This window comes from Halichoeres trimaculatus, unplaced genomic scaffold (genome assembly GCF_033239565.1).
Source record: "Halichoeres trimaculatus isolate MK-OKI-2021-1 unplaced genomic scaffold, fHalTri1.1 fHalTri1_scaffold_13, whole genome shotgun sequence".
Classification (NCBI taxonomy): domain Eukaryota; kingdom Metazoa; phylum Chordata; class Actinopteri; order Labriformes; family Labridae; genus Halichoeres; species Halichoeres trimaculatus.
In genome coordinates this window covers 23,693,054-23,718,216 of record NW_027437191.1, presented here as the reverse complement: position 1 = coordinate 23,718,216, position 25,163 = coordinate 23,693,054, and the positions used below count along the sequence as shown (strand labels likewise).

The 25,163-nt window shown below is 41.6% G+C and overlaps 2 protein-coding genes, 1 long non-coding RNA gene and 1 other non-coding gene across 4 annotated transcripts in view; 1 reads left to right on the top strand and 3 right to left on the bottom strand.

Annotated features, from left to right (window-relative positions):
• Nucleotides 1-1,330: 1,330 nt before the first annotated feature.
• trnal-cag (transfer RNA leucine (anticodon CAG)) lies at nucleotides 1,331-1,413 on the bottom strand. The gene has a single exon. It is a non-coding gene; the product is annotated as a tRNA-Leu (tRNA).
• A 216-nt stretch (nucleotides 1,414-1,629) lies between these two features.
• LOC141802243 (uncharacterized) lies at nucleotides 1,630-9,095 on the top strand. The gene is made up of 5 exons (XR_012599462.1): nucleotides 1,630-1,856; nucleotides 3,028-3,174; nucleotides 4,560-4,659; nucleotides 7,403-7,471; nucleotides 8,389-9,095. It is a non-coding gene; the product is annotated as an uncharacterized LOC141802243 (long non-coding RNA).
• Nucleotides 9,096-10,533: 1,438 nt separating this feature from the next.
• sox7 (SRY-box transcription factor 7) lies at nucleotides 10,534-13,919 on the bottom strand. The gene is made up of 2 exons (XM_074685052.1): nucleotides 13,500-13,919; nucleotides 10,534-12,389 (listed from the first exon to the last, which is right to left on the bottom strand). Exons 1-2 carry the CDS (start codon nucleotides 13,729-13,731, stop codon nucleotides 11,425-11,427), a joined length of 1,197 nt encoding a protein of 398 aa, XP_074541153.1. The 5' UTR covers nucleotides 13,732-13,919; the 3' UTR covers nucleotides 10,534-11,424.
• A 4,386-nt stretch (nucleotides 13,920-18,305) lies between these two features.
• The window catches only part of pinx1 (PIN2 (TERF1) interacting telomerase inhibitor 1), a 31,804-nt gene continuing 24,946 nt past the window's right edge, over nucleotides 18,306-25,163 (bottom strand). The window contains exon 7 of the mRNA XM_074685919.1: nucleotides 18,306-19,297. Coding sequence (XP_074542020.1) covers nucleotides 18,620-19,297 — 678 coding nt within the window. The 3' untranslated portion in view covers nucleotides 18,306-18,619. The remainder of the gene's footprint in view (nucleotides 19,298-25,163) is intronic.

Below are 25,163 nucleotides of genomic sequence, written 5' to 3'. Positions count from 1 at the left end.
TATATTGTTAAAGTTAAAAGGTGCAAAGTTACATGTTTTATGCAGCATAAAGCTTGTAATTCCTTCATTTATTCATCCACACCTTCATTCCTTAGGGTGAACTTGAACACGCCAGACTAAATCACCAAACAAACCAGGTTAATATAAGACCATAATACATTTAAGTTAACTGAGAGAAGATGTAAGGATGGAAGCCTTTGTCAGTAGAGTTTAATCTATAGATTAAGAACCTGTGTCAATCTCATGATAATGAGTGTCGAGACGGGCCTGAACTCGCCTCACAGGTCGCAGTGAGGTCACAGTGAGGATCACAGGGAGTGAGTGTAAATATAACCAAGAGAAGCAGCCTTGGCAACATATTTAGACTCAAAGCACATTTACAGAATCCTACAGGAGCAGGCCCACACTGTGCACAAATCCTGCAGTGGTACTTACACAAAACCTCTGGAGAAGGCTAATTTAAATGTCCTAGTGTGTTTGGACATTTGCAGCTCTGTTTCTCTCTCTGCAAGATGTTAAATTTCATATTTTTGATTTTATCATGAGAGCTTTCCCCTGAACAATGCAATAATTTCATCTGTAAGAGGCTTCACTTCATAGCAGTGATTGAACATCATACATTGGAAACATTTAAGTTTTGCATCTTCATTTGTTGTAACATAAAACCCCCTAGTAGCCTAACCCAACCACATTTACACACCTCTGTGGACTGACATGTGAATATTATCACATCTATTTAACATTAGTTGTTCAACATTGATGATTCAAAACACTACATATCTACAGTGAAAACGAGTGTTGAGTTTTCTTCGGCTATTTCTGCCCTAAGAGTGAGAGCTGCTCCAGGAAGAAAGAAGAAGACCAACAAAATAAATAGAATATTGATTTTCTTTAAGGATTTTATTTATTTATTTATTTATTTATTTATTTATTTATCTATCTATTTATCTATTTATTATTTATTCACCTGTGAATTTCAGATAATTAAAATTTAAATGAACAAAAGTTGCACTGTAATGTGACCCCAAAACGTCTTTCTTACTTCCTTTGTAGTTGTTGTTGTTTTCCCCTCATTAAAAAATAACAAAGAAAAAAGTAGGCTATTTCATAAAATGATAAGCAACAGCCCTATATTTTAGGATTACGGTTTAAACAGTAATATAGCGCAATCTGAGTGATTAGTATAAGCTTTCGCTTCATTTGTTGCATGAAACACAAAAACTCACGATGTAGTTCAGAAAATCACGTATGAGCCCTTTAATTTCGACTCCTTCGCGTATGTGCGCGGAAAACAATGAGACGTTCAGATGAAGTGGGAAAAACGTATGTCTGTCAGAAGTGGGATTCGAACCCACGCCTCCAGGGGAGACTGCGACCTGAACGCAGCGCCTTAGACCGCTCGGCCATCCTGACGACTTCTACTGTATTTTAAATCATTTTTAGAAATAAAAAAGCATATATTTACACATTTTAAGCGTGATATTAATCATTAGCTTTGCCGGCTAGCCGTATATAGTGCGTAGATTCCGTTAGCCGTATAGAATGCTAAAAACCTACGATCATTAAACACAACACAAAAGCAACGTTTTAGTACGTTCGAGCCGTAATCACGTAAGAATGTTACGCATCGATTTCTTCGCTGAACGGGTGATTACTGTGATTTACTTTTGGGTATTGCTCTTCTTTTCAGCTTTATAAACCAAAGGAAGTAATCCAGTAAGTTTTTTTTTACCAAGTTAAGCAGGTAAATTAGTTGAAGTTGCTGTTGTAGTTGTCGCGTACGGGAATCGAAGCCGTGCCTTCGTGATAGAGGCATGTAAAGAGCACACCCACCTGATGGAGAGTCACCACGTGGAGTAAGTAAAGTTAAACATTAAATCAGTGGTGTCTATTTAACACCGTGTCAATACGGCCATGTTAATTTACAGTCTGTTATATATAAGCAGAATTAAGAAAAGATAGGATCAGGTGTGATATAATTATTTATGCCTTAAATGTGCAAATATTGTAAACCAATGAAAGATCAATGTATTGTTAGACTTTTGTGATTTTGTTACATAAGCATTTGGCTGCCATGCTGGGAAAGAAAGATCTGACATGTTAAAACGTACAATGTTTTTGTTGGATCACAAAGTTTTTGGTTTACAGAAATGCCTAAAAGTCAGGAGTTTGTACACCTAACATACTTAGTTCTCTCAGGGTATCTGGCTAATTTCAGCTTTTTTCTTGAGATCTCCTCATATTTTTCTTGTTATTTTTTCTCACAAATTAAAGAATCAGGATTTACCAGTCTCAAAGGCAGCTCAGCACACTGTCATCTGACTAATGAGTGCTCAACCTACTGATTTAATTTTTAAAGCCCTATAAAATTGTTGTTTTCTTCAACAAAACTATGTACCGCATTGTCTTGAGATAACAAAATAAAGTTCAGATCTAAAGAAAAACTGAAATTAACTGTGCTGTTTAAAATAATAAATAGATAAATAAACTAATATATATTTATAAAAAAAATATAAAACCATGACTTTTTAGTTTTTCCCATTGCAACAAGATATTTACAAGATAGATACAGAACTCTCACATAACAGTGTTTTATTATTAAAAAAAGTCATAATTCATAGATGTCACAACAATGTGAAAACACCTTGTTAAAACATGCAGGCATATTGTTTTTAACAGGAAACTTTCACTACATAAGTTGAATGGTAGCAACATGCTTCTGTAACGTGTCTCCTGATTCACAAAGTAAATTGTCCTCACTCTCTTTTAAGCTTGGCCTCTGTGTGACCTATAATCTCCCTGCCATCTCTGGTACGACCACCTGTAGGTCACAGAGCATACGTGACCGTAGCTGCTGAAGCTCTCAGTTATCACCGCGCTTAAGCACACTGACATCTGTAATAAACATAGAGCCATCTCACTCACATCCTGTTTTGAAGCTGTCAACACCATACTTTAGTTGACGTGTCTGAACACTGGGGGACGACTCTGTGACTCATTTCCATGCGTCTCATTTTTGATGTTGAGTCTTAAAGGAAATGAGGCCGAGCATCCAGCAGGAAGGGATTCCTCTGACTTCAGACATCAACAACATCATGAGCATTACACCCACGACGTAAACGCGCAGGAATGAGGCTGAGCGTGGAAATGATGCTGGAATGACCAAGGGCCAGGGTCAGTCAGGAGTGTTCTTACCCAGAAGTTCTGAGTGTGAACGGCCGACATCAAGGCGGAGGAAACAACATATGTCATGGCTGACGCACTTTTTCTCCAGGTCAGAGGCTGTAAATGAGGTTTGTTGTTCCTGTACGGAGGCTCCAAGTTGATAGAAGCTTAAGGAAATTATCTGGACTCTTCACAGAAAGTCTTCACACATATATCAGCATCCCTCTGAAAATTAGGGCTAAAGTAGCCCTTAATTTTATTAATAGACTCTCAAGTTTGAACAAACTGCATAATAACTGCCGCAATTGGGTTGGAATGAACATTATCACAAACAGCTTAACCTGTGTTTTAGCCTTTAGCAAAATTTTAGCCTTTAGTTTATATTTTAGCGTTCACCTGTTTGGCTTTCTCCTGCTTTTCTGTCCTTCTTCTGTCTGACAGTTAGGCTCCTGTGTACACCATCACTGCAAAATTAATAACAGAAATCATTTTCAGCAGAGAAAAACACAAATCCCTGATAAACTTTGTCCGTCAGTGTGGTGTCATAGAGACTTTAAAGTTCCATCAAATATCAATCCTGTCTTTCTGATCAGGAAGCTGATCAAAAAGACAGGACCCCCAATGACAGCACCCAACCCCCTGAAAAGCAAGTTAATTATATTTTCCATACAGTGCCAGATCACAGCAGAAGTAATTTAAGTAGTTGCGTGCAGGTGAATGTGATCGTCCTGATTCCAGTCTACAACGAGTTGCAGCTGTCTGGTCCTGATGCTTGGGCATGGTATGGATGGCGAGTGTGAAAGCAATCAATGCTACGTGAGTGAGGAGGACTTTTGTTGCCTGTCTGAGTGTTTTAGATAGGGGAGGGGCGCAGCGCTGCACTCCGTGCAGCTCTTTGAAAAGCAGTGCGTGCTGGAGATCAATACACGTTTTCACCTTAGTCTCCAAACTCCATAAAAGTCGCTAGATTCGTTGGGTTTTTTTAATAGAGGGGTCTTACAAATATAGCAGCGGCAAAGCCACGAAGTTGGCAACAACCTGCATGCCGCAACCATGTGTAACATTACAGCCAGTCAGCGGTGCATTATCAGACCTTGATCACATGATTAACCCTTTGGGTTCCAAAACTTTTCACCAAAAGACAAGCCATGTTTTGATACTCAGCACTACAGAAGTGTTTTGGTCGGTGCCATAGAAGAACCGAAGTTTGGTACCCAGCCCTACCACAGATATTGATGAATTGTAACTAAAAATAACACATTTTGTTGCTGATAATCTAGTTTTAAAACGTGGAGTACGAACAGGCAAATATATGAACGTGAAACTAGCATTTTAAACTCAACGTCCCACATTGTGTCTCCTTTGCTTTGCTTTGCTTTGTCTATCCTCCACAGGAGCTGTTAAAAGGGGCTCCCTCACACCACCAAACTTATAACATCACTCATCTGAGTCATTAGTGCGTCTGCTCTCCAGGATATGCTCTGAGTAAACTCGGTGAGTGTGGGACAACGGGTCAGAGCTTAGAATGGAAAAAGAGTGGCTTTAAGAGGCTCGGTATGGGTAGTCACCGATTCATTCAGTAATTTTGTTAAAGCCAGAAACAAAAAAATAAAACCATGTGCTTAGTCAACTTTCTTAATTATCCTCATCCCCGCTCATAAGATTTCAGTTTTACACAGGCGTCTGAAATAAATGACATCTCAAACCAAACATCAATCAGTTTATTCCAGTTTCACACACTGGGCAGATAAGGATGTCATATCTCTCAAATGGAACAACCACATTGCAATTAGGAAGCACAATAGGAACATCCCCCTCCACATTGAGGTGAAGAGTTACACCACCCCTGGGAGAATCTGCTGCGTCAAAAACAAGCCAGATAGCGCTGCAGCATGCACAGACAGACCAGGGTGAGGGAGAGCGATGCAGGCCAGGAGGAGAAAATAGGACATGCGCTGCAATTTTTGCATTACTTGCTCTGAAAATAAAAATAAATGTGTGCTAATACTTAAATAGTTTTTTGCCAAAAAATACAATATATACTTTGAGCCAAACATAAGAAGCTCAAAGTCTGAGAAAGTAGATTTGAAATTTTGAGCATGAATAATTGAAAAAATATTAAAATGGTAACATTAGAATCAATTTACTAGACTAGAAAATTAGCAAATCTTTAGAAGACTGATAAAACTGTAATTTAGTGGCCTTTTTTGCACTCAATGCAGTTGATATAAGCGTGCAGAAACACTTATTCATGAGTCTGAAGTTTCCTGACATGCTCATAGTTTTGGAAGACAGAGCTGTGCACATTTCTCAATCCCTTTTCCGTGCACATTCTGCAGCAGAGCCTGTGCCTCTCTCCTAATCAGGCCGTGCTTCTGGCTAAATGGAAATCTAGCCTTCTCCTTCCCTGGGTTGGCAGCCACGCGCTGGCCTCCCTCTGTGCCTGTATCTGCTTAGAACAGGTGCCGGATCCCGTTCAGCTGCAGCATTCACAGCACAGGTACGGGTGGGAGGCCCTTGGCTGCTCGTACAGTCCCCCAAGTTTTCCAGGGGTCCCCATCTGTGTCCCCGCGCATCCTCTGCCACATGGCACCTGTCCCTCGACGAGTCTGGTCCATTCTTCGTCCGGCGACGTATACGCCTGCCTGCCACCCCACACTCTGCCTGTTGTTGAGCCACAATGAGATGAAGAATAGCTGCACCCATAATCCCTTGCTGTGAGATGTGTGTGTCTGTTTTTTTTCTTCCTTCTTCTCCTCCTTTGGCCAGATTTAGGGCCAAGTACAAATTGTAAACAGGTTATTATGCTGCTGTAACACACTCCAATTGGAAATGCACTCCAACAACATTTAGTGTTTGCGGATGTGAGTGTGTCTTTATCCTTCGAGCAGAGTCGCTCAATTTGGTGTAAAGTTCACTGCGTTAACTGTGAGGAGGATGTTGTAATGGGTTTGTTTTTCTCTGTTTGCAGGGCTTAACAGGAAGACTAAATTACTCCAACAGAAAATAACTTTGCCTCGTCCAATTCTAAATAATTAACAACAAAGGAGATGCGTCATTTTTCAATCTCCAACATGTAAAAACAGCTCTCACAAAACAGCAGGGTATTCCACAAATAATGTGAATTAAAAGATGATGTGTGTCAAAAATCTGGAGATGGGTGGAGCCATTTTTCAAGACAAAACAACATACATTACTAATAACTTATCAGCTAACATCAAACAACTGCAAATATTTGCATTCAAGTACGAGTGAATGGCTACAGTTGCCATATTAGTAACCCCAGTAAGTGAGCTAGACTTAGACTTTGATAAATTGACAAAAAACACTGATTTAGAGGTAATTTCACTGATTTAAAACTGTATATTTTTCTGGGTTAAAAAACACAGAAAAAAAAAATTATCATAAATGAAGAGAAGGTTGTAAACATCACTGTGCCTATGTGAGAAGTATCTTCTTGAGGGAGCTGTGATTGTAAACAGGATTCTTTAAAAACCGTGCACCCCATGGTGCAAACAACTGCCATGTTCAAGTATTTCAAACTTCTGTTTCTGCTGTCATTTTTCAAAAACCACCACCTCGGAAGGCATATTTGAGTTTTCAGTGACCTTAAAGAGATTTAAAGACGTGAACAAACATGGATGGGGCCTTAGAGCTGGGTTATGCCTCCCACACGAATGTGACGCACAGAAATAAGATGTAGCATCTGTTCCCAAACTCCAAGGGTTAGTGTATTGCAAAAGCACGTCTGCCACAGTACTAAACCAGAATAGAAGAAGTTTTTTACACTGTTTACTTTTTTTTTTTTCTTTTGACAATTTCTCTTTTCTGCTAAGTTTGGCCACCATTTCACGCCAGGAATTGTTCATCACATGGTTATCGCACCAATCTCTGTGTTATGGATCATATAAATGCCAGTATTTTTTGTACTTTGGACACTAGGAGCTCCTGTTTGTCTGCATATCTCTTTGGAGAAGTTCAGTATTTTTGGAGGCATGTGATGCTAAAATTTTCAGAGGGTGCGGGGGGGTGAGGCTACCAAAATGACATCATTCGTCAGCATGAAGCTGCACAGATCTCACAGACATGTCAAGCATAAACCAAGCTTTAAAGATGCTGTCACCTGATGTTGTTGCCTGGATTGCAGGACAAGACCCAATGTTAGGACCATAGGCTGTATGATATATGGATGAAGTCTCCAAGACCTCACCACCTCACCCATTTGTTTCTGATGCAGAGATTTGAAAACCCAACGTCGATGGAAAAGCTGAAAGCCTCTTTATAGACAACTACAGGATGCCCACCTGTAAGTATAATCATACATGCCCTTGTATGGGAAAACTGTGAATATCTAATATCTATAGAAGTGTGGTATTCTGATTCAAACTGCTTTTTGAACCCGGCTGTTAACATATTTATTCCTGCTGTAAAGATCGCTATTTTGACCTGGTCTGTATGTGGTTTATAGTTTTTCTGCAGCCAGCCTCAAATGGACACTCGAACAACTGCAGTTTCAACACTTCAGCAAAGGTTTTGTAATTTAAGACAGGAAGTTGCCCCTTGGTTAAAATATCTTGCCTGCAGATAAAACATGATAATGTAAGTAGCATTCTTATCACAGTGTCAACAGACAAAGGTGAAATGTACTTGTTCAATCCAGGGACTGATTTGAAAGAACGCATGTTAGCATGTTGATCGGTTTACTGTTGAACATTGTTCACCATCGTTCTGAGGTTTGACCGATCAGAATCAAGTACTTGACAAAGCCAGGTAATAATTTAAACACTACAGAAGCTAATGGCAACATAGGCCCCGGACTTAAAGTCCTTGTAAAAGTCCTTTCATTAACGTTAATTAGCAAGTTGCTAAAAGCTAGGGTTACCTTTTGTTATGCAACCCTGAACACAGCTAGTTTTGAGCTTCCCCTTCCTGTGGTTGACATCACAGGGCCACCATTGTGACGTTGAATTCTGAAATTTATCCCTCATCTTAACCCTTATCTAAGCTGTATAGAAACTATCCATGTGCCATGTCAATTCTTGCCTAATTTCTGCTGCATGTGAGGCTACAGGAGTTAAAGTATGGAGCTTCTCACTCTGAGGCTCAAATATTCTCCAGTCACGTATTTCAAATCATCCACTTCCTCCTGACCTGGAGTCAGTACACGGAGAACGTCAATTCACACAAACCTGATTGGACGTTTGCTCTCTGTCCACACAATAGACACTGGACCAACCAGACACAGAGCCTCCTGAGCCTCCGGAGGCCTCCATCTCTAAAGTGATCACAGCTCACCTCGGCCTCAGCAGATGGATAATACCTTACACAGCTGTGTGCCTCGTCCTCACACACACACATCGTCGTTACCTCGATGGTCGGTTGCTGAGTTCCACCGCCGAGTTGTTTGTTTGCCCAGGGAAGTGACAGGACTGCAGAGGAGGAAACAGGAAACATAACAGACTACCTGACAGACTCATTCCACGGGCTTGACCTGAGACTGGAGCTGAGCCAGTCAGCAATCAGAGAGAAATAACAGAGGAGGCGTTTGTTTGTTCAGCCGTCATCCTCATACTCCAAATGCTCTCAAAATTATCCTCCTGCAGCTGAGTGAGGAGACTAATTAACTAAAACCACACCAGATTAAGAGGATAGCTGACAGAGACAACCAGTGTTTGTTGACACCTTATTTTCTGTTGCCTTCCTTGTTGATTTATTATGGCTTTAAGAGCGGCGGCAGCCGCTTCAGGTAATGAGCAGGAAGCTCCGAGTAAAAGCAGAGACGAGGATGAGAAGGAAAGAGGAGACGTGTCAAAATGTTTGCTTTTATTTCCTTGAATCTGAAACTATCTCTGACTTTGATACGGCGTAATTTTTTTTGTTTAAATCAAAGATACTTACCATTTTCTCAGGTGTTGACTCATTAACCCTTTGTGCACCGAGGCCACATAAGTAACAATTAAACACATTAAAAATCAGCTTTAAGTCCCTTTAGATAGATGTAATGTGTCTTAAGAAATCTACATGCTTTATCTTGTGTGCTTTTTTCGTCAAAAATATTTAGCATGCGTGGAACTATCACTGTCTGTACGGCAGCAATTCAACGCATGAAAACACAGTTATATATACATTTAAGTTATTTTAGAGGGATGTAATCTATATTTAAAGACTATAATGCAACATGTTTTTCATTTCTTAAAAGTCCAGCTAAATTTTAGAACCAGTGTTAATGATTTAAAAAATGGCAAAAAAGCATTAACACTCCCCCCAAATTATTGCAATTACTGAAAACTGTTAAATTCAACATTTTGGCAAAGTTTTGTTTTAATAGTACATAAGTTTAATCTTGCTCATATGCTTAATTTCAACCATATTTTTAATGCCGCATTTCTAACAGTTCCCCTTAAAGTTGGTGTGCAACATTTTCTAACTGTTCTCATGAAATTATTGTGAAATGATGTACATTTTGTGACCAAACTCTAAAAACAAAGCCTGGTCTAATTTTGAGGCTCCTGCAGCTCATCCTGGGCACTCCTTTTAAAGCTTTGTTGACGTCTTTGTCCTTGTTTGTGTCCTTCCCTGAGGTGTGAACCTGACTGCCGGACAACTTTACCAAAGGGAGTCTGCACCAGCACCCTGAGCTGACCCTGCTGACTGTGGGACTGATGCTTCACCCCGTTTGCCTCGGGCTCCACCCGTCCAGAATACTCCCTGTGAACCCTCTGCAGAGGTTTGAGGGTAATGATCTCACCCTGAAGGAAAGAGCATGACTACAAGTCAGCTGGTGTTTGATAAATGTTGTCACCCAGAGTTAAGTGTGTGGGGTTTTTCAGCTCGTGGTGTTGTTGCTGTTTCAGGGCAGGTTTCTGAAGCCTCTCCTGGAAAAACCTGGGTAAGTAAAGACGGGTAAGTAAGATGCTAATCAGAGCGGCGGCGTTTCCTCCCTCTCAGTGAACAGCGGGTTCCCTTCCCTCTCTCTGGCTCTTTAATGCAGGGCCCAGCCAGGCCCAAACATCCTGACGCAGAGAAGCTTTTCCCTTATCAGTCAGGAAACACCGCTCCTCAGCCACATCCTCTTTACAAGAAGCACGACTCAACCGTTCCCAAAAAATGCAGGAAGACCAGCCAGACTCCAGGATTTGTCAAAAGCCCCCCGAATTCCTTTTTATCGAAAAAGAAAAATTCAAGAGAAGAGGAGAGGAGGAGGAGGAGGAGGAGGAGGGGGGAGAGGAACGAGGAGGGTGTAAAACAGTCAACGAGGCCCTGGGATTTATTTTTTTATTTATTTTGCACAGATTACCAAAAGGTCTGCATCAGCAAGATAGAAAAGGTGGTGAGGGGGCGGGGGTGGAGGAGATGCCGAAGAATGGCACCCAGAAAAAGACTCCGGAAAACAAAGGATGGAGGGGATGGAGGCGGGTGGCGGCGGCTGTGCCTGTTTTACACTAATCCTCTGAACCGGGATGAAATGAAAGCGAGAGTAGACGCATGGAGAGTGATGATGTGGAAAAATGAGCAGGAGAGTGGGTGTCAGAGTGGGAATAAAACGTAAGCGACTTTATTTATAGAAAAATGTAACTTTATTTTAAATTATTGTCTTTCACAAACCTAAATCAGCATACAGTTATAGTTACCATTATTATTTTCATCTCAGAGGTTATGCTTATATATTATTAAGTACTTGAGAGGAAGTATAAACGCTGTGTTTTTCTTCATTGCATAAGAAATGTCCAACTAAAACCTCATTCAATTACAACTACTGAGGTAAGACTCCCCAACTCAGGAGAACATGGAGTACAAACATTCGAATGGAAAGCGTGGAGTAGCATTAGCACAGTTAGCATATTGGAACATCAGAAAACTTAAATTAGCTTCGAGAGAGCGCCTGTACAAGCCGCGGTGGGCGACGGGAACATTTACAAGAGGGCGACAAGTCTTTTTCAGGATTGTTCTGACAAATGGAGGAAGAATCTTTAATATTTGTGTCCGCATCCCTGAGGTGTCCTTTAATTCCTCCGTGTTTCTTTGTTCTTCTTGGCTCCACACAATCGTATTGCTCAGAAATCAGTCCAGGGATTAGGATGCTAAATCAAGCTAAAAGAGCTAAAAGTACAGATGAGGGCGCTGAAATCTGTCCCCACTTGCACCCAGATTTTCTCCCAGTGCTGCGATAGAGCTCAAAGTGTTTGAATCTACAGATGACATCTCCTGACTAGCACCCAGCATCTTGAACCCCACATCTTCTCTGATGGAGTCTGACCCTTATGAGATGCCGTAGTTGTTGTAGTAAGCCGCCGTAGCGTCCGCCAGCACAGAAATGAGGCTGGTTTCTGACGTGCTGCTTGGACAGGAAGCAGCAGCAGAAGCGTTCACTGCAGACGCTACCTGGATGTGTCCTGTCACTGTCATCCCGCCATGCTCAGGGTGGAACCCGCCCCCAGTTGAGTTCAGGTACTGGTCGAACTCGTTGCGATCCACCTCCCCGAGCAGCTCGGCCTGGCTCAGCTGGTCTAGAGTCTCCAGGTGAGCCTGCGTCTCTGGTGGAGGGGACAGCTGACCCAGGTGGCCCTGGTGCAGCCCATGGTGGATCTGGGGAAAGGATGAGGGGCTGTAGTAGGACAGAGGAGGAGGGATGAGTCCAGCACCAGGAGGACCAGGAGGATTCTGGGACATGTGGGGGATGTGAGATATGTGAGAGTGGATTTGGGTCTGGGTGTAGTCAGGGTGGTACGGGGGCGGGCTACCCATGTGGGTCTGGTTCTGGTGATGCTCGTCTGGACAGGAAGCGGAGGAAGAGCAGGAGACAGAGGAGCTACTGGAGTAATACGAGGGGGGGACATGCTCGTGGTCCATAGCGTCTAAAGGAGACATCTCCGGTGGCGTGGGGAGGCCGTAGGGATACGTGTCGAAGCTGCTGCTGGACCCAGCCGGCTCCCTGAAGCTCCTCACACTGGGCAGAGCGGGGCTGGGGCTGGAGAACCTGCCACCCTCGTCTTTGTCGAGAGGGTGGCAGAGGGCTCTCTGCTCAGGGAGGGCGTTCTGATCTGGGGCCAGGCCACTCAGCAGGAAGCCCGGGTCCACACGCTTGCAGATTCGCTTCAGCTGCTTCTTCCGGCGAGGACGATACTTGTAGTTGGGGTAGTCCTGCATGTGCTGCACGCGAAGCCGCTCGGCTTCCTCCACATAGGGTCGCTTCTGAGGGGGGGTCAGGGCCTTCCATGACTTTCCTGCAGGACAGAGGGAGAAGAGTTAGAGCTTTAGAAAAGCTGCAAACACAATCTATTATTTCAGGATTACATTCTCTGATAACAGCCCCCTTCCCCCCTTTTCTCTAAACTCTGTTTAAACCCTGAATTATCCCATTAATATCTATTTGTTTTAATTCTCATTGGCCATTTCATTAGTATTTTATTCTTCTTCTATTTGGATGAGAAGATTTTAAAGTTTTACTAAAATAGTTGAATTTTTCTGCTTTCAAAAACTTAACATAGAAGAAAAGCTGTTTAAAAACAAGACATACCACCAAAAATGAAAACTATAAAGGATAAATAAAACACGCAATAAATATATACATAGATATTATTTTAAGTTAACATTTTTTCTTGTAGGACAGGAAAAGGGAAATCTAATAAAACCTCAAATTATCCTGTGTTTTGATCTTTCCCTTTTGATTTTTGATTTTTATTTTTAAAGACACTTACTTTTATTTTGTGAAATAATAAAAGAGGTCTCTATCTAATCTGGCGTTAAAAAGCAGCAGTTTTGACCTTTATTTCTGAAATCACATCTTACATGTGGCGTTAAAAAGCAGCAGTTTTGACCTTTATTTCTGAAATCACATCTTACATGTGGTCTTAAATTGGCAGAACGGGGCGGCAGAGGCGCCAGATTTAGGGTTTAACAATAAACACTAATCCAAAAAAAAAAAAAATATCCGAAATCCAGCACAATTAAGACATTTGTCTTCTTCTCTGTGACAAAAAAAAACGAACGAATTTAGATTTTGACGCACTCTTAACTCCGGCGGAACGTTTTAATCAACATAAAGTTAATACATTCATTTATGTGATCTGTAATTTCAACCATAATTAATAATATGTTTATCATTTAAATGTTTTGTTTTGCTTTGTTTGATTCAATTCAATTTTACATTCTTTCATCAACTTTGAGAAAATGTGCGTAAATCAGCCAAGGCCTGATGGGAATAAAAATGTTCAGATTTTAGAGATAGTTTTTAAAATCCAAGTGTTAACTGTAGCCTAAAATACTAACGCTGATAAAACAAAAACTTTGTGGAATAATAATTTAAAAAGTTTGGAAACTTTTCCTCCTCTCACCCAACATCTTGCTGAGCTCGGCGTTGTGCAGGTCCGGGTTCTGCACCGCCAGCCGCTTGCGCTCGTCTTTGGCCCACACCATGAACGCGTTCATTGGCCGCCTGATCCGCGGCTCCGGAGCCTTGTCCGCGGGGCTCCTGTGCGGCCCGTGCCCGTCGGACACATCCCCGTCTCCTGGAGGACACTCGAAGGACTCGGGCCACGACGAGTACGCGCTGATGAGGGCTGCCATGTGCGCGCGCGCTTCGCTCCAAACTTCAGATGCGCTTCTCGGTCTCTCTGTGTCTCACAGGTCGTGGAGTGGAATTAAAAAAAAAATCTGTCTTTTCTTTAAAATAAATCCCGCGGAGTGTCACACTCAGATGTCAGACCAGGTTTAGGACTCAGCACAGATGTGTGCGCGCACCGGCTCCTGCCTCTGACTTATGATTCAGTGTTTCCTGCTGGATGGGGGGAGCCTTTTTATTTGAGGAGCAGGTTCCAGGAGAAGCCCCGGAGGACTCTCGGCTCCTCCTTGATTGCAAGTTGAGCCCCGTGAAAAAGAGAGAGAGGGAGCATTTCAACACCACTAACTACTTAAACTGGCCTCACAACAAAACACTTTAGCCCCAACATGATGCACTGTCTCATTTAACTTAAATGCATCCCGTGGTAGCTTGTTTATTAACAGGGTGTAAATTCAAAGTTTTTCCTTCTTCATTTTGTTGTTTTTAAGGTGTAACCCCTGCTCTGAATGTTGCTGTGATGACAGAAAGAGGATTTAGCAACTTCAGTTTTTCCTTGTCAACAAGGAAACCACCACCAGGCAAACTTATCCAACCTGTTCTGCAATAAACGTCAAAATACAGAGAGTGGACAGGTTGAGCCGCGTCTGCAGGTGTCAGAATCTAACAGATTCTCAAGAAATGTTTGTTTTACCAAAGTGTTTGAGGAGAATCTGAAAGCTCACTTCTGTGGGCGAGAGTGGAGATAAAACCGGGGAGCAAATCAGTTTCCTTCAGTGGTCGGGAGCAGGAGCGGGTGCATATCAAACCCAGGAGTTCCTGTTGACAGGATACTCTTGGGCTGCAGCCATGAAGTAGCTCACACACACACACACACACACACACACACACACACACACACACACACACACACACACACACACACACACACACACACACACACCCACACACACACAGAAACTTTCACACACTCTTTCTGCAGGTACTGATCACAGCTCAGAGTGCATCTTTTTAAAATCCTAAACAAACCCTCGTCTTTGGTGAAGCTGACTTCTTCAAACTGAAGAGTCAGCTCAGCTTCATGGCTGAATTACTCCCCCCTCTCTGTCTAACAGGAAGAGGAAACAGCACCTGAAGCCACAGATTGTGCACAGAGCAGGCACATCAGTGATATACTGGGCCATTCTCACTCTGCTGTTGTGACAGCGACATGAGCCACGCTGATGTGAAGTCAGCGAAAGTCACACACATGTGGAGTCACAGCAGGGGGGGGGGGGGGGGGGGGGGGGGGGGGGGAAGTAGGACTGAGACCCCAGGCCCTTCAGAGGGAGAGGAGGGGGGGTGGCTGAGTTTGGGGTGAACCCTTTTAGTTTTTAGTGTTAAAAGAAGTAGAGGGAGTAATTTTAGATTTTTTGAGGCAAAGATTCATGTGGCTGAATCTGATTAAATTAAATCCATTTAAAGTGACTCATTGATGTCAGTAGAAAGTTTTATTCAAAGACCTAACCATTCAGAACACATATAGGCTGTAAAAGGTGACATTTTCAATCTGAAACAGGGTTACAAAGATCTAAAATCACGTGGATTAATAACCACCAGACAATCCTCAGGAAAAAAACAATGAGATGCCCAGATGTTAAATTCTTTTGAAAATTTTTAAGTTTTTATTATTATTATTATTTTTAAACTATGAAAGAGTATTAGGGCCAGAGATGAGACAAAAAAAACTTGGGGAAGCCAAAGCCAAAATGTTGAGAACAAAGTTGTAAAAAAAAAATTCATGATCAGTCTAATAGTGCTGACTAAAAAGTCGACTTTAAATTTTAAGCACAAATTGGCTTCAACCTGAATGGTAACATCACAATAATTTGTTTCAAGGATGCCCCTAATTGGAGTTTACCTTTAAAGGAGCAGTGTAGGTGTCAGCAATGGTGGAAATGAGTTGTAATGTTTTTATATGTATGTGAAGTATCTTAAAATAAGGGAACAATACTCCTTCAGCTTTTTATATTTACATTACTGCAGGTCCTGTTCACAAGGCAGATGTAACAAACAGCCATGTTTGTGTACGGCAGATTTTGGGGGACAGATATGCGGTTTTATGAGCCTGGCATTATGATAGCAGAGCTGATGCTCTGTGGTCATGGAGCTTTGTCGACATTTCCAGCAGCATAAATGCCCATCAACATGATTATCAAAATAAATGATGTCATCTTCAGGATCCCCTTTGATCTGTAAAGACTGAGAGTCAATTGGTGATGTGATGTTGTAGGAACAGATGGGCTCATGCTAAAATCCAAACACTCCATGTCGTTAAGATGCTAAATTAAATTCTTCAACTAAAGCCCCATTTCCATCAAGCTGTCTGGAATGATCAGTACAATGTAGTATGGGTTGGATCAGTACAGTCTGACCCTGTTTGTGTTTCCACAGCCAACCATGCCCTTCTTGATAAGTGGTGTGTAAGCCAGATGCCAATAGCCAAGTCAGTTATATGATAGTGTGACACCATGGCATAGCATCAACCAATCAAAGGACTCCAGTGTTTCTAGCTCCACCTTCTGGGGTCAGATTGGTATATCTGGCTCCTCAACAAAAAAGTATCAAAAAGTGGGACGGTACAGGTTGGTGATTTTGGACCCTGTCCTGGTTTTAGTCAAAGGAAACGGCACAAAATATGTGTCGTACTACGACAAAGTGAACTGAATCACTTGGTGGAAATGGGGCTAAAAATGTGAAAAACTGATCAAAGATATTCTGTTTGCATGGTTTTATTTTAAATTAAACTCAATTTTATTTATATTCTCACAATAATGGATGAAATATGCTGTTTGTATAGTTTTCATATATGCATAGCATTTTGTGACCCCATCGGGAATCCCTGGCTTAGAAGTTGGTCAAAGGGCCCAAAGTGACACTGGACCCAGCATTCCCAGCCTCAACCCTTGTCACTCGAGTGGGATAAAGTGAAAGTATCCACACTGAGTCTGTATCCAAAGTTTCAGATTAGGTAATAAAACTCTGAGTTGGGGGTTCCTGAAATGAGTAATAGCTCTCTGCGTGGGATGATGACAGTGTGGGAGGGAGCGGTATCAGCCTGCTGTCGCTCTGCATCCTTTCAGAATAAAAGACGTGGTGGCTGGAGGACGTCTAAAGGCTTTGAAAAGATTTCCCATCAGCACGATTCAGTAATGGATACATTTAAATGAGTCTGTGGAAATAAAGTCACCTCATTATGCACCTGGTGTTCCTCTCAATCCTCCAACTCATTCTGTAATTTAAATGATGTTAAGAGAAGCAGAATCATGCAGAAATCTCATGCCTTCACCCTGTCTCCAGAAAAATAGTCACAATTTGAAGTATCTACTTGTCCCTTTGAGGACTGAGAGCTCCTGTAAAGACATAGAGGAGAGAGCAAACACCTGATTTTTTAACACTGACTTTCTTTAAAAACAAACCCAAAACAGTGACAAGACGAGCTGCAATGTTTTGACGTGACTGGACAGCTGTAGTTTCCTCTTTCCTTGTTTGACTCATTCTGCCCGCTGTCATCGCTGAACTAGATCAGCTTGTTAGGAGTTCAACCAGGGTGTCGTAACCTCCAGAAAAACATTTGGAAATGGAAAGAGTGACGATTGATTCTCAGCTGTGGGGAATGTGTAGAGTTCCAGTTAAGATTCTCCTTATCACAGATTTTTTTCTAGTGGCACAAAAAAATGAAAACACAGTTAAAATACATGAGGATTAAGATTTATTTACATAGTGATACAGGCTTCCTGCATCTACGAGATTTATCCATCATCTCATAAAGATAGATTTTTACAGATTTCTATCATGTCACATTTACTTTAGAAAAAGCTTTAAATTTAGAAATTGGTGGAAAAGTTGATTTGTTGGTATGAAATTGTCTGTGACTGTCACATGAGAGAAAAACATACCAGAAAAAATTTTCTTAATAAAAATCTGATTTCCTTTTTTTCATTGCCACTTGAGCATCAAAACATGATTGAGTTTAAAGAGAGGGTTTTCTGCTCTCACGCTTGAAAACATGGCTATTAAAGTATCACGAGTCATGGGACTCCCTGAATATATCATCCCATAAGGATCTCTTAATTGGCTCATGACATGTTAAAAGGGGCTAGCTTTAAACACCAAGACCTGCCCATTATTCTGCCCCCAAAAAGCCTCCACAGAGGGCTGGCCAATCAGAGGAAAGGGGGGTGTGGAGTGAGAAGCCTTAAAGACACAGTGGCCAAAAAGTGTTCACACAGAAGCTGAAACATGGGTTTTTTCGAAAAACCCCAGGGAAAGAAAAAGGGGAAATTTTTGAGCTGTAAATCATGTATAGATGCTACTGGGTCACCAGAGGGACAGAATAAAGACTACCCCCTCTTTAAGATCTTCATTGATGACTTGTAAGAAGAAAATAAAGTGTAAGGTGGATTTTTGAATGGGTGTGTATGTGGCTGACAAGAAATTTGGAGCCTGCCTCAAGTGGACACTTTTAGAACTGCATGTTTTAACCACATTTAACTTTTAGGGGATTAAATCAAAATTATAACTTAAAAAAGAGGAAAAAAGAAAGTTAGAATGGAAAGAAAAGAAGTAAAAATATGATGTCTGTTTTATGCAGCCAATATATGGTCGAACTGAAGAGCAAAAGAGAGAAAAACTACAAACTGGTAATATTTTGGCTTCATTTTGGGAGGAGATGCTATATCTATACTGATATACAGTCAGCTTTTTCAAGGATGCAAAGTTAAACTCCAGCTCCGATCAGCTTGACTGAAATATTTGAACTAGTCCATCCACATCACTAAAGTTGATGAGTTTGTGGCCACATGTCCTGGCCTCGCTGTGGTTCAAGTGTTTTCATGGTGAGAATGAAACTGTCATCTAAACATTTTCCCCCTCGTCTTGTTGTTTCTTTTTCTTCTTCTTATCCTTCTTGGATTTCTTCTCCACCAGCTCCTCCGCCTCTTCTTGTCTGACATCGTTCACTTCCTCTTTCTGTTTCTTCTTCTTTTTCTGACTGACCTCACAGTCCACAGTTTCAGTGGGTTCATGTTCGTTTGTTAGCTCAGTGTCCTCTGAGTGTTTTTTATGCTTCTTCTTCTTCTTCTTTTTTGATGGGGCTAGCTCCTCGCAGTTCTGCTCCACACCAGAGCGGGAGCTACAGGGCTCAGCTTCTTCTATTTCAGCCAGTTTTCTTTTTTTCTTCGGACGCTCCTGTGCTTGGATCTCGTTTTCTTCAACTTGAGCTGAATTTGTCTCTTCTTCCTCTGACTTCTTGCTCTTCTTCTTCTTCTTTTTCTTCTTTGGCTCCTCTGAGTCAACAGGATCTGGTTCACCTGGTGGACTTGGAGTGTCATCTGCCTCTTCTTCTCCAGAGGGTTCAGTCTCTGGGGTCTGTACTCGAGTCTTTTTCAGCTGAGCAATCCTCTGAGCAAAGTACTCCTGCATGGTGAGTGAGCTGGTCACAGTCTTAGTGATGGACTCCACATCCACCACTAGAGGAGCAGGGCTCGCTGTCTCATCTGCGTCCGCCTGAGAGTCGCTGCTGCTGCTGTCATCCTAAAGCACAGACACACAGGAGACAACACACGTTTGAGAATCTATGCAGAAATAGACACAATGGAGGACGGAGCGACTGAAGTGTTCGTCCATCAACACACAGATTAACCAATCAGATCCTGCTGAGTGAAAAGAGCCCAGAATAGTTTCTGATGTTACAATAGGTGTTAAAGGATCACCCCAAAAATAACACATTTCTTGATAATCATTTTCTAGCAGCAGCATTCAGCTCCAAACATCCAGCTGTGTGTCCCTGAGCTGTCAGCCCTTTGAGAGGACGTCTTCAACAGATCCTGATCCGTGTGAAACACGAGTGTCTAAGGAGGAACCAAAACCTACACAGTGTGGTACACAAGTCAAAGGTAATAAAACAGAGGTATGGGAAAAAATGCCAGATTTGGAGAAAGATTAATGGCTATTTACTGGCAACTTCCATTTATTACTCAATATTTAATCCTTTAACTTCAACTGTGATCTGACTTTTCTGGTCCCAGTACCAACATTAACACCTGTGCTTTGGGTATTGATCGATACTGATCCAAGACCCTTGTTAAAATAATAACTTGCCCTACTGTGGGATAAGACTGCTGATGTTTTTAGTAAAGAAAAAAAACCGAGTACATGTGGAATGACTGAAGCTGATATCTATTTAAAGGTAGGGTCAGGATTTTCCTAAAAATAGACTGTTAACTTTTACAAGAATAATCCTACTCAACTGTCTCCTATGGGGCTCTATACTTTTGTGTCAGTGTCCATGTCTGCCTCAACCCCCTCCTCTGCCTATGGATAGAGCTTGACCATTATTTGCTCGATTGTTGTTAAAGAATAGAAACAAAGAGCTGATTTTGTGATTAAGAGACATTCAAAATCAAGAAGGTGGACATTAATATCTGGAACTTCTCTTTGGGATCGGATATCAGAACTGGTTCCTCTACTTAAATGAATCTGAGAACGCAAGTCCATCTCCAGCGCCAACCTTTAGGCCGCATTATTAAACAGGGCAAACTTTACAACAGAGAATTATACCAGTGTCTACATTTTACCACTACAGTGTGAACAATTTGTCACCTCACCCCTGCGACCCATTCGTCTTCATTTTCCTAATGGCCTACTCAATGCATAATGATTGGTCCAGAAGAATACGGAGGCTCCTCCTGAGGATCGCACTAAACAATACTGTCGCTCCGCAGATTACCGCTGAGATGGCGAGGAGGACGGCATTTTTCAGAGCACAGATTAGAGATGAGGTTGTGTCAGGTGCTCTTATGGTTTGGCCTTTAAGCCTTTAAATTCAGATTACACTGCTCTGACCCCAAACACTGACTCAGATAGACAAGCCAGCAGAAAAACAGGAGGGTTAGAGATCCAGGCGGCTCCAGAGGGAGCTGATGAACTGGAATATGGAATGCTACGCATTTATCTTTATATGGTAAAAACGTCAGCTCTGTTAAACAAGCAGCAACCCCTGATCACTCTTAACCCAGTAAAAAGCTCCTTGGTCAATATATTCCATATGGGACTCAACCATTGTTTTATGCTCTGATATATTGATCCGTATTGTTTGAAAACACTGGTCAGCAAATATTCAATTCCTGTCTTTGAGGCAACAAATTACAAGAGTTAAATATGAATTTTACAAACATCAGAAGACTTATATCACCCTTATTTTTATAGTATTATAAGGAATGAAAAGCAGCCTTAATCTGTGAGAAAGAATTAAAAATCAAAAAACAATGGGGAGTCTAATAGTTTCAGTTCATAAATTTAAAATAAAAATGTGAAATTATATTTTCGTAGTGCATATGGTCTAGTGGTTTAGGTTGCACTCCATAAGTTTTGTCCTCCCAGGTTTGAATCCAGCCTGTGCCCTTTTTGTCACTACCCAATCTCTCTCCCTGTTTCCTGGTCTATCCACTGTCTTCTCTCCTATCCTATTAAAGGCATAAAAGCCCCCAAAAATAACTTCAAAAATAACAATAAATTACAGATTTTTTCTTATCCCCTTCATTCTTTGCTAATTTTGCAATCACGTTAAGCTTAATGCTAAATAAACTGGATATACGCTGTAACATTCAGCTAAAGGTTCCCGTTTACAGGGTCAGTCTTTAAATTGGAACACAAGGAGCTAACAGGAACACAAGGAGCTATTAGGAACACATTGACATTATCAGTCTCAAAAGTCCTGTTTCCACCAAAGTGGGCTGGTATGGATCAGTACACTTTGGTACGGTACAGAACGGATCGGAAACGTGTGTGTAAGCCAGATGCTAACAGCCAAGTCAGCTACAAATGACGTGACACCATAGCAGTGTGACACAGTGTACCCCACTAATATATCCAACAAAGAAGAAAAACGCAACATAATTAACAAAAAGCAATGATGGAAGATCAGTACTTCATCTTCTTTGTGACTGGCTTGTGGCTCTTTGTTACGAAGTGCAATCAAACTTTGTGTCAGAGAAGACTGTGTGCCCCAGGAGAGAAATACAGCAGCCCCTGTCGTAGAGGATTCTTTTGACCAATCGACAGACTGCAAAGTTTCTAGCTTAACCTTTGGGGGTCGGATCAGTATGTCTGGCTTCCTAACAGAGGGGCACCAAAAAGTGTAAGAGTACAGGTCAGTAATATGGGGACCTGTTCTGATTTTAGTCCAAGGAAATGCCACAAAATGTATGTAGTACCAACGAACTGAACTAAACCTCATGGTGGAAATGGGGCTAAGGAATTCTTTAGGAGTAACCAAACAAAGTCAATCACAGCTGGGGGTCATCATATTTTGGATTGAGGTAGGGGGAAATAAAACACTGTGGCTTCTCCACCGATCAAAATCATTCAGCTTGCAGGCCCCGCCCCCAAAGTCCCGGGGCATCCAAAAAGTACTAACCCCCGGAACTACTTTCAGACCCAAGTGTACCTATGGTTTTCTACTATTGGAAGAGCAAGAATCATTATCCTTCGATCTTTAGCCTTGGCTGTGTGGAACTAACATGACTTGAAAAGCTTCCTTGCTGCTGTCATGTTAATTTTTTGTCTGTGTTTTTTTTTTTGAGTTGCTGTTAGCAAAGCAGCTTATTTTGGAGCACCGGCCTGTCTCTGAAGGTCGATTGATGCTCCTCTCTGTTAGAATATGAGTAAAAAACTACTCTTAATCTTTAAATACTGAATACACAGGCAGAAAGTTTACCACTAGCTCAGACCTCCACGAGAAAGAACCACTAACTTCTAACAAGGGAGTAAGAGGCCCTTCAGGTGAGGCACCATTAAACTAAACTTTCCAACTTCCCAAAGAAAATCTATACTCCTGTTACTGCACAATTGCATCCTCTCTGCTTCTTGGGAGAGAGAAGATGGGGCTTAGAGCTGACAGTGCCAAACAACGTGTAACTGGGATTTGGGAAGATGGCTGGGGGCCACTTTAGAGCTGCCTGTGAAATTACTCTCAGGAGAGAGGAAGGAGTGAAGGAGGAAAGTGAACGAGAAACATCTCCTCTTCATCAGGGGGAAGGTGGCTGGAAGATGGTGTGTGACTTGTCCTCACAGCCTAGGGATCTCCATTAGAGCGACAAGAGGGAAAGTGCTGTGCTGAGCAGAGGCTGGACACGCACACACACACATACAAACGTACACACACACATGCACAAACACACAGGTCTGGTCAGCAGTACTGGCAGCCCTTGAGGTTTTTGTTGGCGAGCGTTGAGGGGCAACATGTTACTAAGAAACAACTCAGTTGTGTTTGAGATCTTATTTCAAGGTGTGTGTTATTTTATCTGGCCTGTTACCATCAGTCAGTGCCTGGGAGAGGAAGTCTTTATCCTGACAGAAGCTGCAGGTTCAGATCCTCAAAACACTCGTCTCTCATTTCCCCATGAGGTCAGTAAAACTCTGTTAGTCACAACAAATCAAGAACAAAATCCAGTGTTTCACCTCCCATTATGTAGGGGGGGATGCTGCCCTTCCAACGGGGGCACCAGCCCCCCTGGAAGTCAAGTTAATTTCATTTTTCATATTGTGCAAAATAACAGCAGAAGCGATTTACAGTAACCTCTCTCATAACTTAGATCTACACCTTGTTTTTTTTTATTTAACACACTAAATTGCCTAATGATATTCATCTAATTTACATGACGGGATGTAATTTGTCTGTACATCATCACGTTGACATTTCTCCATGTGTTCTTTCACACAGGGCAAAGTTCCATCCCAATGCGTTTACAGACATGGGTGTGCATGTATACACACAAAGACAGACAAGCTCATTCTGTATAGCAGACAGAGAGCGAGGAAAACCACCACATGAAACATCTTCTAGCGCCTTCTCTGAAAAAGATGCAACACTCTCCTTCGCAAGTTATCCAACAAATATCTAAACGAATTGAGTCTTGAAACCTGAACAGATAAACACACCACAGCGTGTTATGTCCATCAACAACTATAAGTCCTGACTCTTAAACTGGGAATAATGAATCGCATATAGTGGGTAAATATGTTGCTAGCTACGAAGCGGCAATTTTGTTCACCTCTTTTTCTCCACTGTTGGATTTCGGCACCAAATCAACAAACTAGTGCTCAGTTTTCAGCGCCATCAGAAACAAATGGGTGATGTCACCAATACTATGACCATAAACGGTTGAGGTCAAAATGCCCCCCCATGATTTTTTTTTCATTTATTTTTTAAATTCTCCCAATTTTTAGATTTTCGCATCAATGGTTGTTAGTTCCCATTTTGTCAATTTTTTCTGTTATAAGGCTATGGATTGTATTTGTTGTATTTTTTTCTGACTGCAGTCAAAGCCATTACCTTTAATAGGACCGAATGTATTCAGTCATGAAAAAAATGTTTTGTACTAAATAATTGTATTTCGACATTTAGAATGTATACCTTTGAATTAGACGTTTAGAGAAGTGATTGGTTGGAGACACACAGCCACTCCAATATGAGTTGGCTTTTTTGTTGGCACAAAGGCCTATGACCGAAACATAACCTCATTAAAATTCTTTATTCCATGGTCAGTGAGAATTCCAATGTCAACTGGCGTGCCTTAGATTGGTCTAAGGCACTCCGCAGAGTAACACCACTCCGCTGCGCGTCGTGGTGTTCCCACTCCACGTCGTGCTTTAGAACGGTCTAATACATGCTTCCTTGTTGTTTAATCCTTACTTATTCTGGAAGTTGGCTAGTGTGCAGGAATTTTCTTCTGCAAGCGCCATTTCTAAAATGTGTTGCTACTCACACGTGTCCTTTTAAGTGTCAACAAATCCATCCACAGATCTAAAGCAGCACAGGCTGAATATCCTCCATGCTAACAGGCTTACTGCAGTGCTACATGGTCTTTTCACTGAAATGTCTTTGTTGTTGTCACCTGGTGTGTTCCATTGGTTCTCAGTAGCGGAGATTTTGCAGTTCCGAGTGGGACATTTCAACTGGAACGCTTTTAACTAGGAGACAACATCATTCCCACTCCCCACTTCCCAGTCCCGATGTAAAGGGAGCGCACCATTACTGCCCCCTACTGGTTTGGTTATGTTTTGCATAATCTATCGGGCTGTTTGGGAAATTAAAAGAAAAAATCAGAAGAGAAAAAAATCAAGTTTTTATGATAAACTGCAGAAGATTCTGATGTTTTAAGAGAGCAATTTCTTGACTCTACAAAATTTGTTTGATGCAAAGGTTTGCGTTTTAAGTTTTAGTAACTCTTTAAACTTCTTCAGTGAAGCCTTTACAACCAGCTACTTGAAAACTTAATACACAGACAGCTTTAGTTTTACTTTTCCTTAAAAAAAGGAAAGCCTTTAAAAGTTCCAAATGCAGAACCAAAGTTTGGAGTTTACATTTTTTTCTCTCAAGCTGGCATTGCAGGAGACT

What these genes read in the sequence shown, in the direction of transcription:
- sox7 (XM_074685052.1), bottom strand. Translation starts at nt 13,731, where the DNA reads ATGGCAGCCCTCATCAGCGCGTACTCGTCGTGGCCCGAGTCCTTCGAG. An exon ending in CGAGCTCAGCAAGATGTTGG is followed by an intron (nt 12,390 to 13,499) that starts GTGAGAGGAGGA and finishes TCTGTCCTGCAG; the next exon opens with GAAAGTCATGGAAGGCCCTG.